The sequence below is a fragment of the Scyliorhinus canicula genome, chromosome 7, assembly GCF_902713615.1.
Source record: "Scyliorhinus canicula chromosome 7, sScyCan1.1, whole genome shotgun sequence".
Taxonomy (NCBI): domain Eukaryota; kingdom Metazoa; phylum Chordata; class Chondrichthyes; order Carcharhiniformes; family Scyliorhinidae; genus Scyliorhinus; species Scyliorhinus canicula.
Genome location: NC_052152.1, coordinates 43,638,742 through 43,655,439, shown reverse-complemented (window position 1 = coordinate 43,655,439; position 16,698 = coordinate 43,638,742). Strand labels below are relative to the sequence as shown.

At 44.1% G+C, this 16,698-nt stretch overlaps 1 protein-coding gene across 2 annotated transcripts in view; it reads left to right on the top strand.

Annotated features, from left to right (window-relative positions):
• The window catches only part of LOC119968908 (immunoglobulin-like domain-containing receptor 2), a 170,927-nt gene that overhangs the window by 118,535 nt on the left and 35,694 nt on the right, over nucleotides 1–16,698 (top strand). The window contains exon 4 of one of the 2 annotated variants that reach the window (XM_038801887.1): nucleotides 10,175–10,231. The exons of the other annotated variant lie outside the window; for it this stretch is intronic. Within the exon in view, the coding sequence (XP_038657815.1) occupies nucleotides 10,175–10,231 (57 nt within the window). The remainder of the gene's footprint in view (nucleotides 1–10,174; nucleotides 10,232–16,698) is intronic. 2 annotated transcript variants of the gene reach the window in all.

Below are 16,698 nucleotides of genomic sequence, written 5' to 3'. Positions count from 1 at the left end.
GATCAGGCAGTAAAAGCTAAGTAAAACTCGCCGGCTTCACAATGCCTTTTCTTGTTTGAGCAATTTCAGAGTGCTGGCGAGGATTATTCAGCCAGCTGGAGGGGTGGGGCCCAAACATGCCAGCAATGCCAGGATTGATCTCAAAGTTAAATTTAAGGGCTCTCCCACCACCAATGGACATCAGGAGCCCCGACAGAAATTAGACCCCACCTTCATGGAGATATGGACAGCCCCCCTACAGACCTGTTCCCCTCCATGGACATCAGCACCCTCCCATGGACATCAGGACCCTCCAGCAGATATGGGGATGAGCCCTCAATCGCCACATGCAAAAGGTGAACACCCCCAATTGGAGGAGGCTAACCCCCTGCCAGAGCCCCCTACATGTATCCAGGGGGTTATGTCTATCTAGCCTTGTTCCTCAAACCCCAGGGCCTACAGGCAGCTCCGTGCCCCTGGCTTTTGAAAAACAGTAGTGTTTGGCGCTGGCTTGATGTCACATTGTGCGAGGACACATGGTCGGAAGCAACGGCGTCAAGCCCTTTAATAACATGTTAAAATATGTTAATGTATTGAAACTGGGAGGGGAAGGGGGCAGGGACCTCAAACTGAGATCTCCCTGGCACAAATCCCATTTTCGACCTTTTGCGGGATTTAGCAGGCATCACGGGATTTGCCCCCACGGCCAATGGGATCACTAGATCACGGCTCATTTGTTTTCTCTGAGGGTCGCTATCGATTCCTTCCTCTAGCTCGAAGCTAGGCAAATCTTCCAGCCTCTTCTCCCTTCACGAACTCTGTCTCCAAACTGAACCCGAGCTCTCGTGTTCATTCTGTATGGTGAACGATTTATATTTTTTCTGCTCAAGATACAGACCTGACAAATGGTTCGGCTGACACAGTGATTTGCAACCTTCCAAAGATCACAGCTGAACTACTTCTTTGATATTCCTAGGTTCATAGAAAAGCCTGTAACTTGATCGCAAAATAGCTTCCCCTTCCCTGTGGCAACAGGAAACACCTTACCAAAGTAGAAATATTAATTAGCTATCTCTGACCACAAAAGGGAAAGGCTTCAGCAGAACTGTTCACAATCTTAATATCTAACACATGCAATACATTTATGGATTCCAGAAGATTTGAAAAAGTCTTCTGATTATGAATATAGTAACAACTGTCATTGCCCGCAAATGTAAATATCGGTGATCTCCGTTTGAGTAACCCCATTCGAGTCTCTCCTAACCAATTACCACCCAGCTTTTACAGCCAGGTAGACTCCAGCATAGATCACACGACCCTCTCATTTACCTTAAATTTAAACGTATATTCCTAAATCATAACACTCTTACAAATCAAAAGTTACCGTCCTGAAACATGTGAATATCCAGTTTCAGAATTGGAACAACTAAAACAAATGTGTGTCATTTTATTTTGCAAATGTAAGAGGGTTTAAAATTATTTTTGGTTCTGTCAGTGGTTAGATCTGCTTCTTGGCATTCTAAATGCATAGTATGCATTGCAGTTCCTGTTGGTCATGTGCAACAATACCCAAACCAACAATTGGACCAGTAATACCCAAACCTGTTTACCAGCTCAAGGGAATGATAATTTTATTAACCATCTGGGTGATGCTGACAACCTGGTCATTGGGATAAGCAGCTGCTCTTTGATAGCCTGAGATAATGTCCAGTAGCTCAGTTGAACTTGTAATGGGTATGTTATAAACATCTATTACTATTTGTGGCATATTACACTGCAGTAATTTAAAATTTATGTTTATGTTTAGCAATCGGCATTATTTACATATTAAATATATTTTTAATAACATTAATGGTTGGTTAAAGGGCCAACCACAACAGCTATTAGTGTTTAAATCTTAACTGCTGTTGAAATCTGTTTTTAGGTACAGAAATAAAATTGGCAATGTTTCACAAACGCCTGGTAATACTAAACCTGGACCAGTGACTATTTTAAATTTATTTATGACTTTTTTCCTTCGCAACATGGGGTCTTCAGGTGTACCTTAATGTGCCCAGGGAATTGAAGAGCTGTAGCAGTCTGCTGCAATCTATCCCTCTTCTTGTTCATTCACCTGTCCATCATTTTCTCCCTCAGACACTTTGGACTACTCCCTGCTGTAAGAAATGCTGCTGCTACATGTCTGCCTCACAAAGAAAACAGATAAATAAGGCTGTTGTCGTTAGTTTTTCAGTGCAGTTCGCTGGCTCTTTGGATACACAGATTCATGAAACATGCAGTATACTCCCCGAGTTGTTATTAAAAAAAGAAACTGTTTTAACCTTTTGTCACTGATGATGGAGTAATTTTAACTTTGGGTGATGCTGTAAAACAGGCAATATCAGCTCTCTGCCCATTACACATTTCCTCAATGGAATTCAAACTTGCGAGAGATGCATAACGGGTGGTTGAATCAGCAACGCCTGTTTCACACTAATGCCCACAATGAAAATGAACAGCCTCCCCCGTAATGATTATTGGATAGGGTTTTTTTTACTTTCCGGACTGCAGACATAAGAAGCCGTGGAAAGATATGCTACTTGTGTGATATTTGACATTGGAAAATGAAAACACAGTGAGTCAGTGGATGTGCACGTTAACCTCTATTCCAAAAAGAAAATTAACATCAACAGCAAACACATATTTTTCTTGTGGGTTTATACACCTCCAACTTTAGAGATTCTTTTCAGATATTTACTGTGGACATTTTTAATGATGCTACCCTGTAATTCATTCAGATTGTTTTTGCATTCCTTGGCTAACTTGAGACACTTTGTTTATTTTTTGAACTGATAGAGTCCAGCTGTTCTGATACAGAGATACTGTTGGTATTTTCACAGCGCCATCAATTAGTGCAAGAATACTAAAGCTTCATGGAGCCACAAACCACTTAGGTGCACACCGTGAACCTTTGCACGACACATGTAAATTTTGAATCAATGGTCCTAATAATTCAAATATATGTCAAACAGTGGTTACAACAAATCAAGGTGTTCTGATGCCAGCTCTTTCCATCAGTGAATCAATGGTACCAAAAGTAATTCTTATGAAATTTCAAGATTCAAGAGTCGAAGCAAACAGGACTAACTTGCATATAAGAAATATAAATCCAAAAGAACATAGTTACCTGTTTTTCGTCAGCTGGACTGCTAGAGGTGAAGAGGCAGAAATTATATCGTTCCGACATCCCTCAATTAGTGCACTCTACCATTATGTCCCCTTCATTCACAATTATTTTAAGAAAGATATATAATAGTCAAATGTATTATTTAAAGACAGCAGCTTTGATGGTGCAGCACTTCCTCAGGACTGTACTGAAGTATCAACAATGAGTGTGTGCTCAAATGTGTGAGAGTTTTTCTTTATTCAGTACTGGCAGGAACGTCGCAACCGCTCTTGAGTTTTACTGTTGTCCTTGAAACAAGAAAGTCATTTTGGAAACTTGGAGAAGTGGTGGACATAATTAATGAATGTTTGTATGAGTTCAGGCTTTGGTCCAGGACACCCTGTGGACCAGGTATACTTAGTTCAGGTGTCAGAGTGCAGGATCCTTTGATTATGAAGCTCAATCATAATTTTTTCTAGGAAAATAGGTTTGCATTGTGGCTGGGGGCCGATGATAATGTTTGTGTTTACTTCTTTAGACCTACTGAACTGCAGAAACATGTGCTATTTAATTAAATTACAATTATTAACAAAGCAAGATGCTGATTTTCTGGGGGAAAGGAAAAAAATCCACTTCCCCATTGCAGTGTCAGAGAATAAAATATGTAACCCGACTAAGATGAGGGTTTTAGCAGCTAATGTCCTATCAATCATCTGTGATTAGCTTTTATTAGCGAAGTGCACAGTTTTAAATCTTGCTACTGCAGAAATGCTTTCAGGATATTTCTCTCCAAAACAGCTACAAAACACTTTGCAATAAATTACTTCCCAAGTGTTGCAGTTGTCATACAGGCAAGCGTGGCCAACATGTTGAACACACAAAGAGCAAGGAAATCAATGATTAGTGAACCCATCTTCCGTGTTAGTGGCTGATGCTGGAGTTTGAAGTTGCTTTTTGTCAAAAAATGCCGCATGAACTCTTACATGCTGACCCAGCAGAACAGTTTAACATCTCGTACAAAGAGAAGCCCCCATTCAGTCAGACTGCTTGAGTCCTGGGGTGAAGTTTAAACCAAAAACAATCTGACTCGGGGCAAAAGGGCTACTAAATGAGCTGAGCCCAGCACAAAATATGATAATTACTGGTCCATTTTTAAAAAGCAAGAAAATGTAAATGTAATATCTTAATTTGTTAGGCATACTAAATAGTAAAATGATGCAATCCTACAGAGTGAATGGCATTTTTCAAAGAATTTTATGAAAAGAAACCTTACTGAATGTTCGTTTTCTAACATGGCTATTGGTGACCATGCTAATAATCAGAGACAGCGAACTGAAAATGAATAATTAACCGTAGCCCAATCAGTCTCAGTGTATTAGTCATTGATCATCTGTGAGCAGTTATGTTTAAAGGGGCTCTTTAATGCAATGCCACACATTCTTGGGAGGACCACCCCATTGTATGGGAATAGACTACAAGCTGACTGGGACCCAGTGCTATTTGTGAAGCATTTATAACCTGCCCAATTGTCAGCTGGAAACCTCTTCGATGATCTTATTATTTAATGTTAAGTTGGGAGATGGCTCAGGTGGAGCATAAACTTTGTGGTGGACTGGCAGGGTCAAATGGCCTGTTTCTGTCTAGCAAATTCTTTGTAAGCCCATTAAAATGATGCTATTGGAAGGATTATGGCCTGGGTTCTCTGTTCTGGAGACTAAGCGTTCCCGCCAGTGGAGAATTGGTACTGGTCTCCACTGGCGCCAGTCGTGGTGCCCATGTGCAAGTCTCTCTCCTTGCCATGCAAATGTATGCATGGAAGAGAGCTTGCTGGATTCTGACAGAATCCCTGTATGGGGCCACCATTTTGAACGGGATGCCCAATCCCGAGGTCCGGCGGGGGACCCCGTCACCCCCACAACCCAAATCCTGCATCACCACCCTTCTCTCTGACAGGTAAGGGCATCCTCCCTCACTCCCCCTTATGGGAATAAGGCAATTAGGAATAGGCAAAAAATGCTGGCTTGCCACCGATGCCCATATCCTATGAAAGAATAAAAATTTATAACGGGTCACCCCCCCACAGCACGCACGCATGAGTGTGACCCAACCCCCTCCCCTCCTTGCTGGTGACCCCCTTAGCCCCCCATCGGAGAACCCCAGCAGTCAGCCCTGCCAGAAAGCTCAAGAGCAGCCCAGGCAATACAGTGAATGATCATTGCATTTTCACTTACCCTTCCCTAAATCTGCTGCCTCGGACTCAGGTATTTAAAGCAGCAGGTGTTACAAGTGTCAGGGGCTTCCTTCAAAGCCAAGTACACTTGAAAAGGCTTCAAATCCCCTGACAGCCTCTGAAATGCAAAACCCCCATTCAATTTCACACAGCAATCCATTACACTCAACACCGATTAACAATTTAGGGCGGCGGTGTTTCTTGGGGAGGGTCAGGTCACCCTCATGCATGTGTGCTGTGAGGGGTGATCCGTTATTCCTGTGGTTGGGTGAGGGGGGGGTGGGCGGATGCCCCTACTTGTTTGCAGAGGTGTGGGGGGGGGGGCAGGAATTGCTTTGTGGGTTGGAGGGGGTCTTCCGTTGGAATTTGGGGGTACTTCAGTTACGCACTAACCCCTTTGACGTACTTTGGGGTCCATCACATCAAGGCAACGCTTAGGCAAACTTGAAACTTGCTTCCACAGCCCGCCCAGTGGATTCCCCCCCCCCCCCCCCCCCCCCCCCCCCGGCGTGGGGGCGAGGGAGGGGGAGGGGGCGTTGATGGTGATTTAAGCTTCTGGCCCGTTAATCTAATTGAAATGGTTGCAAATCACAGAGGATGCAAATCACATTTTAATTTGATTGGGATCGGAACATCGCAATGCGTCAAACCCGTTTTACACGGGACACTCTATTCTCCGCCCAATCGGGAATTGCGATCGTGGCATTGGGTAATGGAGAATCTGCCGCTAAGTCTCATAGTCTGCTGATTAATTGCATTGTTCCTGTGGTAGGTCTCACAGCATGAAAGATAACTGCAAATTCAACCACTAATAGTATGTCGCAGTATTTCATTTTGGTCTCCAATGTTGATTTTTGTTTTGCATTAAACGCATCTTTTACTGCCCTTTTCTGTTGGTTAATTTGTGTGATGAATCCTTGCAAGAAGGAAGTCAAAGCACCTCTTGCAAACTTTCTTTTTCATCCATTATTCGTGCATTTATCATCCTTTACATCCTTTGGATGGTTCTAGTTTAGATTGAAGAGAATGTCAAAAATGAACCACTGAAATTAATTTGCTATGTTAAGAAAAAAATAATATTCTGGCAAAAAACATTAGCAAATATGACAAATTCTTGAAAAGGAATCACAAATTGTATTCAATTCTGATCAAAATTTCAACTGTTTATTAACCCGGATCAGTTACAAGTTCGATACTTTTTAAATGTAACAGTGCCATCTGGTGCTTCTTTGTGGCAATAAATTAATTTTGAACAGGCTGGGCGCAAATCTCCCAATCATTTCTAAGTGTGATCTGCGACGGGAAATGAGGCACAATTCCTGCTGGGTGGTTCGGCATGATCCAGATCGCATTCCACCCACACTGAGAAATGTTTTTTGGAGGTTGGGGTGAATTGTGCATTGTATGGGCGACAAGGTCAAGTCCCGAAAGATGTGCTGTTAGGTGAATTGGACATTCTCCCTCAGTGTACCCGAACAGGTGCCGAAATGTGGCGACTAGGGGATTTTCACAGTAACTTCATTGCAGTGTTAATGTAAGCCTACTTGTGATAATAATAAAGATTATTATTTTTATTATTATTATGAGGTGTGCGGGATCAGAAGGCGGCAACTGGTTCAACTCCTCAGTTATCAAGCATCCCGATCTCGGTCTAACACCCTGGGCACGATCGAATGGCCTCATTGTGCCCGACTTGGGACACGACGAGGCCGTTAAACCTTGCAAGAGGTCTCACGAGGTGGGATCCAGATGTGCACAGTTAAGCTAGACTCATTAAGTTGGATCAAGTGTCCAAGCCTGGAGACCGTGGACCAGGCATAACGGCAACTGGAAGGGTCACCCAGGCCATCGGAGGCACCCGGGTAATCAGTCTCTGGACAGGGTGGCACTCCTGGAGGAGTGCACTTCCAGGATGCCTGGTTGGAATTACCAGGCTGGCAGGAGCTATGCCAGTGTGCCAGGTTTGCAATGCCAGGCTTGAGGACTTCCTAACAGGTACGTTGGGGCTTTGGGGAGTTCCACCCCAATCTCTTCCTGTACTGATGCTCGTCAGTGCAGGAAATGAAAGTAAGTGTGACCTTGGCGGGGCCAAAGAAACAGAATCCCGTTTGATAGTGGGGTAGTTCTTGGCGGCACATCCCACTAAACACGGCCAAAATAGGACTCTGATTTTTTTTCCCGTTCAATTGCGCCTTCTAGCTCCCCACCTCACCAGCAAAGACCCCCTCTCCCTCCAATGGACGGAATCAGATTCCCCACCCCCCAACCCCAACACCCTCCCCCCTCCCCCCCCAGCGTGGTCATACATCTGGGTCTGAATTCTCCGGCTGTTCACTGGCGGCGGGATTCTCTAGGCCTGCCAGCAGCCCCCCACTCCAATGCGGGTTTCTTGGTGGTGTGGAGTAGGTTCAATGGGAACTCCCATTGACAGTGGCTGGAGCAGGGAATCCCACCGCCAACGAAAGGCACGCTGCCTCCTGCCACCAATGAAACATGCAGCTGGGAGGCCAGAGATCCTGCCCACAGAGAAGCACGCCAGCTTCACTTTGTGCCAGCAGGGAGAATTGCAGGAGCCGGGAGAATCCGGGTGAAAACAGATTCTGCTTAATGACAATTTAAATATAATAACCTGGTTCATACCCAGTGAGGGTGTGAACCAGATCACACCAGCTGGAGTGGGCTGGGAGCATCGGAAACTGTTTGCCACCTGCCGTAATTGCCTTTTTGGGCCTCTCCTGCAATCCTCCCGAGATAGCGGGATTTGAACCGGGCACAATGTGGTCGGCGAATTGCCCTGTTTTGTTCATCAACAATTTCCAGCATTGCGAATTTCTGCGTATTTTAAGGGTTTGTGATCTAACCGTGGTTTAGTACAGTATGATATAGTGCATCAACCCCTCCCCTCCCCTCCTACCCTCCACCCGCACCAATCATAGAATCATAGAATTTACAGTGCAGAAGGAGGCCACTCAGCCCATCGAGTCTGCACCGGTCCTTAGAAAGAGCACCCCACCCAAACACACACGTCCACACTAGCCGCGTAACCCAGTAACCCCACCCAACCTTTTTGGACACGAAGGGCAATTTAGCATTTAAGGCCAATCCACATAACCTGCACATCTTTTGCACAAACTGCACAACAGCGCCATGAACCCATGAGCCATGAGCCAGTACCTTGCAGTTTGGAATTTTAAACAATGCTCAGTCCCAAGTTCAAGTTAAATGCTAGAAATTAGGGCGGACGGTGGCACAGTGGTTAGCACTGCTGGCTCATCACACCAGAGACCCGGGTTCAATTCCAGTCTTGGGTGACTGTCTTTGTGGAATTTGCACATTCTCCCAGTGTCTGCGTGGGTTTCCTCCAGGTGTTCCGGTTTCCTCTTTACAATCTTCATATGGTGGTAGTGATGCATAAGCGATCATCAGTGTTTCCAGTACTTTCTGATGTTTGGGAATTAGACTAAAGTATTGAATGGATAGTGAAAGAATTGTTCTGGTTTCTTCCCACAGTCCAAACATGTGCAGGTTAGGTGGATTGGTCATGCTATATTGCCCCTTAGTATTCAAAAAATTGTGTAGGTTAGGTCAAGGGGTTGTTGGGATCAGGTGGGGAATTGGACTTTGGTGGAATGCTCTTTCAGAGGGTCGGTGCAGACTCGATGGGCCGAATGGCCTCCTTCTGCACTGTAGGGATTCTATGAAATGAACAGGCGCAGTTTAATCTAATACTTGAAATTTGTGAGGAAATATTAGCATCATGACATCATGACATGACACCTATCAGTCATTCATGAAGGCTCCGCCTTCTCAACATCGTGGTGTGTTGATCCTCAGGTTAAACCACCATGAGTCAGCTATCCCCCCTCAAAGGGGAAAGCAGCCTTTGGTCATCTGGCGACTTTACCTTTACCTTAATACCGGGGAATCCAAAATGACTTCAACTTGAACATTGCTAGAATTCTGCTTGGCTCAAGATTCCTCATTATCTGTATTTATCAGTCAGGATGAGAAAAATAAATAATTCAATGGTGGATTAACAATTCTGCTAACCCATCCTTTTACTATCCATTCAATACTTTAGTCTAATTCCCAAACATCAGAAAGTATTGGATACACTGATGATCGCTTATGCATGACTACCACCATATGAAGATTGTAAAGAGTAAAAGCTCGAACAAATTAGTGATAATCCCTCAACTTGATGATGTGGCATGAGATCTAGTCTAATGCTGGAAGAGTTTGCACATGTAGTGTGCACACTCCATCTAAACCAAGCCAAGCTAAGATGGATTCACAAGTTCATGATCTCTACCATTGGTTTTTAAAAAAGAGGAAACATTTCATTTCCTTGTACTGTGATTCATTTGATAAGCAAAAATAAATTATGTGCACCCACAAAGTGGTCACATTAGAAACCAGTATACCTAAATGTCTGAATGAATTGAAATGTCTATTGGTCTTGTGCACAACAGCAGATGTGAGTTTTATTATTGTTTATCCTGGTTATCTAGGTATTTTTAAATGTCTTTTGGGTAATTTATTTTCTTCTGTTCTTTCAGTATGATATTTTCAATCAGGTCTATGTACATTGTCGTTACTCTAAAATGCAGTTTCCACAGGAAGTAATTGTTTTGGTGAATGGCATTCATTTCAACAAACACAATTTTTAGCAAATGTAGCCTTAACCTCCAGCATCGGTAGTTTCAAGGACTGAGCAAGTCTCAGTCACCAGTACAGATTGAACTGTACTCTATTCATGCTTAGTAATCATATTTCTTTCTCTTTTCTCTCTTTTTCTCTCTCTCTTTCTGATTTCCTAGGTAGGAGTGAAGTGGTTGCAGATCTGTTGCCCAGTTTTGATGTAGAGATTATGCCAGGTACTGGTATTTCTTCTTAAATCCATTCTATCTCTCACACCACAACCTCCTCTTTCCCTCCAATTTATACACGCCATGATTCTGTTTATTTGCTATTACAAGTTCTGACCTTTTCAGCAAATTGCTATTCTTTGGGTTTTTTTTTGGACTGTAGTAAGATTTATGTATCAAATGGATCTTGACAAACGTTTTCAGTTTGCAGATAAGTAGTGGATTCAATTTAACGCAGCGAATTGTAAGATTTGGTGGAGGATTGGGTAATGTAGTAATTTGGAATATACTTAATGTTGAGATTTTAGAGGTCAGGTCATTAAAACCATCAGCACAATGCTCCCAGGCTGTTTTTTCCCCACTAAGGTAAACAGAATATTGGGATAAGGCCTAAGGTAGAAATATAAAGAGGCATTTTTAAAACTATATTTGGCCTTGATGAAACCACATCTGAAGAATTGTGAGCATAAGACCATAAGACATAGGAGCAGAATTAGGCCACTCGGCCCATTGAGTCTGCTCCGCCATTCAACCATGGCTGATATTTTCTCATCCCCATTCTCCTGCCTTCTCCCCATAACCCCTGATCCCCTTATCAATCAAGAACCTATCTATCTCTGTCTTGAAGACACTCAGTGAGTTGACCTTTACAGCCTTCTGTGGCAAAGAGTTCCACAGATTCACCACCCTCTGGCTGAAGAAATTCCTCAACTCTGTTTTAAAGGATCGTCCCTTTAGTCTGAGATGGTATTCTCTGATTCTAGATTTTCCTACAAATGGAAACATCCTTTCCACGTCCACTCTACCCAGGCCTCGCAGTATCTTGTAAGTTTCAATAAGATCCCCCCTCATTGCAGTGTCAGTCTCTCTATTTTAAAATAAATATTCAATTATTGGAGGGGGTAGAGTAGAGAACCACACTGTTAATCCTTGAACAGAAGGCAATAATGTAGGAGGTCAGGTTCACTACCCTGGATCTTAACATCTCTTAACATAAGAAATTTTCGCGATTCTGGAAAGATGCCAGTAGATTGGAAAGCCGCATATGTAACACCACTATTCAATAAAGGAGCAGGAAACTATAGGCCAGTTGATCTAACATCTGTCATTAGGAAAATGCTGGAATGCATTATAAAGGCGATAAAGGCATTTAGAAAATCATACTGCAATCAAGCTGAATCAACATGGTTTTGTAAAAATGAAATAGTGTTTTGTAAATTGATTAGAATTCTTAGAGGATGTAATAAGCAGGGTGGATAAGGGGGAACCAGTAGATTTTGGATTTGAGCAGGTATTGAATAACCATAGAATTTACAGTGCAGAAGGAGGCCATTCAGCCCATCGTGTCTGCACCGGCCCTTGGAAAGAGCAGCCTACCCAGGTCCACACCTCTACCCTATCCCCGTAACCCAGCAACCCCTCCCAACCTTTTTGGACACTAAGGGCAATTTAGCGTGGCCAATCCACCTAACCTGCACATCTTTGGGCTGTGGGAGGAAACCGGAGCACCCGGAGGAAACCCACGCAGACACGGGGAGAACGTGCAGACTCCGCACAGACAACGACCCAGCGGGGAATCGAACCTGGGACCCTGGCGCTGTGAAGCAATTTGCTAACCACTGTGCTATCGTGCCGCCCCTTTTAATGTGCCACATAAAAGGTTTCTGCCGAACGTAAGACCTCATGGTGTTGGGCGGTGATATGTTATCATGGATGGAGGATTGGCTGACAAACAGGAAAGAGAGTCGGGATAAATGGGTCATTTTCAGGTCAGCAAACTGGAGTACTGCAGGAATAAAACCAGAAAATGCTGGGAAAGCTCAGCAGGTCTGGCAGCATCTGTGGAGAGAGTTATGATTCAAGTCCATACGTCATACAGACTTAAAACGTTAACTTTGCTCCCCTTTTCGCAGATGCTGCCAGACTTGCTGGACCTTTCCAGCTTTCTCTGCTTTTATTTCAGATTTCCGGCATCTGCAGTATTTTGCTTTTGTATTATTGGAGTACTGCGGGGATCAATGATGGGGCCTCAACTATTTACTATTAACGACATGGATGAAGTAGCCAAATTTGCTCATGAAACAAAGAGGTAGGAAAACAAGTTGTGAGGAGGATACAAGGAGTCTGCAAGGGGATGTAGACAACTCAAGTGAGTGGGGAAAAAGTTGACAGATTGAGTAGATTGTAGCAAAATGTCACTGACAGGAAGATTAGAAAAGTAAAACATTATTTAAATAGAGAGCGACGGACAAATGCTGCAGTACAAAGGGATCGGGGTGTCCTTGTACATAAATCACAAATAGATAGCATGCAGGTACAGAAAGTAATTTGGAAGGCATTATGGAATGTGGAGGTCAGATTTAAGAAATAAAAGTCCCTTTTGGGCACGTTTATTGGGGTGTTTCTCAGTACCTGCAGCGTCAGGAATGGCCCTGCTATTAAATGGGATTCTTTTCTTTTGGACCTCCAAGGGGAATGCCCCACTGAGGCTGCCACTTACATTCATTTCCTACACTGACGAGCTCAGCTTGTTAGTACAGGAAAAGATTGGAGTGCCATTTTTAAATGCCGCCATGACGTCCTGAGCCCCCACCATGGCCTCCGGTCCCCAAATGCTACAACTTACTGAGAGGACCCCTAACCCCACCTCATAAGGACAGGGAACCCCAGGCCTGACCCCTGGCGTGGGCAAACTGTCACCCAGGCATTTGGCACTGCCAGCCTGGAACCCTCTCAGTGCCCCTGCCAGCCTCTCAATGCTACCTGGGAATCCTAGTAGTGCCAGGGTGCCAGACTGGCATTTCTAAGGTGCTTGGGTGGTGCCAAGGGTGCCAGGGTACCCCCCTGCCCAGAACCCCACCACCTGGGGACCTCTGATGGCCTGGGAGACACCCCAAGTGCCATTACACCTGGTCCACGTTTGTGGAAACCAGTGCGAAACGGCGCCACGGCGAGATCTCCCCGGCGCGGATGATCTCGTTAGATCTCACAAGGCATCCCAAGCATTGTAAATCTCGCGAGAGGCCTCTGGCCTCGTTGCGTCATCGAGTCGGGGGCGACAGGGCCATACAATCATGGCCTTGGTCTTTATTACAAGGGAGATGGAATATTAAAGTAAGGAAGTCTTACTACAATTATATAGAGCATTGGTCAGACTGCAACTGCAGTACCGTTTTGGTCTCCTTACTTAAGGAAGGATATAATTGCATTAGAAGTAGTTCAGAGAAGGTTGACTAGGCTGATTCCTAGGGTGAAAGGGTTATCATATGAAGAAAGGGTTGGCACGTTGGGCTTATACGCATTGGAGTTTAAAAGAAGGCGAGGTGGTCCTATTGACACATTCCAGATTCTAAGGGGACTTGACCGGCTAGATGCTGAAAGGATGTTTTCTCTCATGGTGAATCTAGAATTATTGGGTACTGCTTAAAATTAAGGGATCTCAGGGCAGCACGGTGGCACAGTGGTTAGTATTGCTGCCTCATGGCGCCGAGGTCCCAGGTTCGATCCCAGCTCTGGGTCACGGTCCATGTGAAGTTGGCTCATTCTCCCTGTGTTTGCGTGGGTCTCACCCCTACAACCCAAAGATCTGAGGGTAGGTGGATTGGCCACACTAAATTGCCCCTTAATTAGAAAAAATGAATTGGGTACTCTAAATTTATTTATTTTTTAAATTAAGGGGTTTCCCATTTCAGATGAAGCTGAGGAGAAATGTCCTCTTTCAGGGAATCATTAGTCTTTGGAATTCACTTCCAGAGAGAGCTGGATCATTGAATAAATTCAAGGCTGATTTTGAAATTTTCGATTGACAACGGAGTCAAGGGTTATGGGGAACAGGCAGGAGAGGGAAGGCTAGAATCAGATCAAGGATGATGCTGACACAGTGGACCCGAGGTGGTCAGTGCATAACTGGGTTTCCCGCAAAGTCCAGTACGCATTCAGTATGCATGCAGAGGGTGACCTTACCCCTTCCTCCCCTCACCCCTCCCCCCGCCTCAAGCCCCCGATCAGAGACTCCCATCAGTGACCCCCATCAGAGATCCACAACAGTCACCACTGCCTGAAAGCTGAAGAGCAGTCCTGACAGTCCCTTCCTTAACATCTGCTCCCTCAGACAAAAGTGTTTAATGCAGCAGTTGTTACAAGTGTCAGAGGCTTTCTCGGAAACCAATTATACTTGAGAGGGCTTCAAATCCTTTGATAGCTCCTTGCCACATCAAAAGGAGCTCAGTACTTTCTTCTGTGAATAAGAGGAAGTAAAACCACTTAGCTCCTTCTGATGTCTTGAGGAACTGTTAATCATAGCATGAGTGTGTATAAACACCGTGGTTGGCATCAAAGCAGATGCATTCAAGCATGAAGGGTAGGATAGATACTGTCTCTGGACTAATAAAACTGTCAATCACTGGCTAGTGAAATGTATTTCTGTGTGAAATTGAATGGCAGTTTCACATTTCCCAATGGGGGTCTCTGTTTGGGTCTCTGATTGAGGTCTCTGATAGGGGGTCTAATGTGGGTCTCTCATGGGTGTCTCTAATGGGGCTGACTGATGGGGCTGACTGATGGGTGTGACTGATGGGAGGTCTGATGGGGGTGACTGATGAGGGGGGAGTTGGGCTGGTTGGTGAGGAGGGGGTCGGGTCACTGTGCTGTGCGGAGGGAAGACCCATTATTCCCATGGTAGGGGGGAATTTTCCCCTACTTGTCAGAGGTGGGAGGGCAGGATTTGCATTTTGGGAAGAGGGCGCCTGCTGCCGGACCTCGGGTTCGGGCTGCATGCTCAAAATGTGGGCCGATACTGGGATTCCGGCGGAATTCGGCTCGCTCTCCACCATAAAGAGGAGATACTCGTACTTGGGCACCTTTCCAACCACCAGCGCAGGCCAGTCCCAATTCTCCACTGGCGAGAGTACAGCACGGGGAATCCCGGTCACTGTTTCAACAAGCATAGCTTTACATTTATCTTCATTAAATCTTTCTGCATAACTGTTCCAAATGTTTCTGAATGCTGCTTATTTCTCTTGTACTTACCTGTCCATACAGCTTGGGAAATATTGTGGACAGCAGAAGATCCTGGACAGACCCAAACCTCTGTAGAACAATTGACCCTTGGCCAGAGCTGTTAGCGTTTATCTGATGCCCCTTTTCAAAACAAGGTTCCAGTCCAGGCTACAAATGTCCCATTAATTCCATAGATTCCTTGTTAGGCTGATTAAGCCAGAGAGGGAAGATTCCCTCTGTTTGTTTCCATAGCTAAATTGTAAATAGGCCTGTTGTAAAGATAAGATTAATTTTGTTTAAAAGGCGCAGGGGACATTGTGACGGCATTAAATTGACAATTTATTGGAGGGAAGGATCTATCCATTATTGGAATTCCTATGTGAGAGCAACTTGCTGAAAGATAAGCGAAAGATAATGCAACTAAAATAACAATTTAGGAATTCTCTGAGACTCAAAGGAAAGATCAGTTTTGCTTTGAGATCACACATGCCAACTGCAGGAGCAGAACTGCCGTACTCTGATCCTTAACATCCCAAAACTCTTTACCATACAAAGAATTACTTTGAAATACAATTATTGTTCAGCAGTTAAATATGATAGTTGTTTTACACACAAGGTCCCGAGCAGCAATGAGATGACTAACAGCTTTCAGTTTCCTCCTACAGTCCAAAGATGTGCAGGTTAGGTGGATTGGCCATTCTAAATTGTCCCTTAGTGACCAAAGGTTAGGTGGGGTTACAGGGATAGGGTGGGGGAATGGGCCCAGATAGGGTTCTCTTTCAGATGGTTGGTGCAGACTCAATGGGCCGAATGGTTTCCTTCTGCACTGCAGGGATTCCATGATTTCTTCTATGAGCATAATGTGGTCTTATGGGCATTGGCAGGTGGAAAAATGACGGCCATATACTGTCATGCAATCTTTATCGTCCTTTGGAACCAGACAGATAAAGTCATATTTTAATGGCTTAACCAAAGGTGGCAATTTCAGTTTGCAACACTCCTCCAAAATCCCAAATGAGTCACTTAAATCAAACCTTGAATTCAGAATCAAGAACACTATCAACTGAATTAAGATTGTATTGAGAAACTGGACATCAACTTAATGAAAATATCAGGAATAGGCAGTCAGTGATATGAGATGATAAATCAGAATATTTAATTTATTAGTATATTAGTTTGTAGAAGGAAAGAAAAAGTGATGTGGATTTACATCGCTCTACTCAAAGTGCTTTATATATAAAGGAATGGGACCATAGTTTGGAGTAAAACTTGTAAATGAACTGATCTCTCCTGCTTGCTGCTTCACTTATTGTTGCTGATCTTGTGTGGTGCTGTTTAATGTCAGAATGGTCTGATTAAAAGAAGAGAGTTACGAGACACACTGTGCATCATTCCCAGGAGGGATTTGCTCCCTGAAATATTTTGCTATTGATTTGAAAAAATATTCATACTTTTAAGTGGGTTTCATAACAAATACA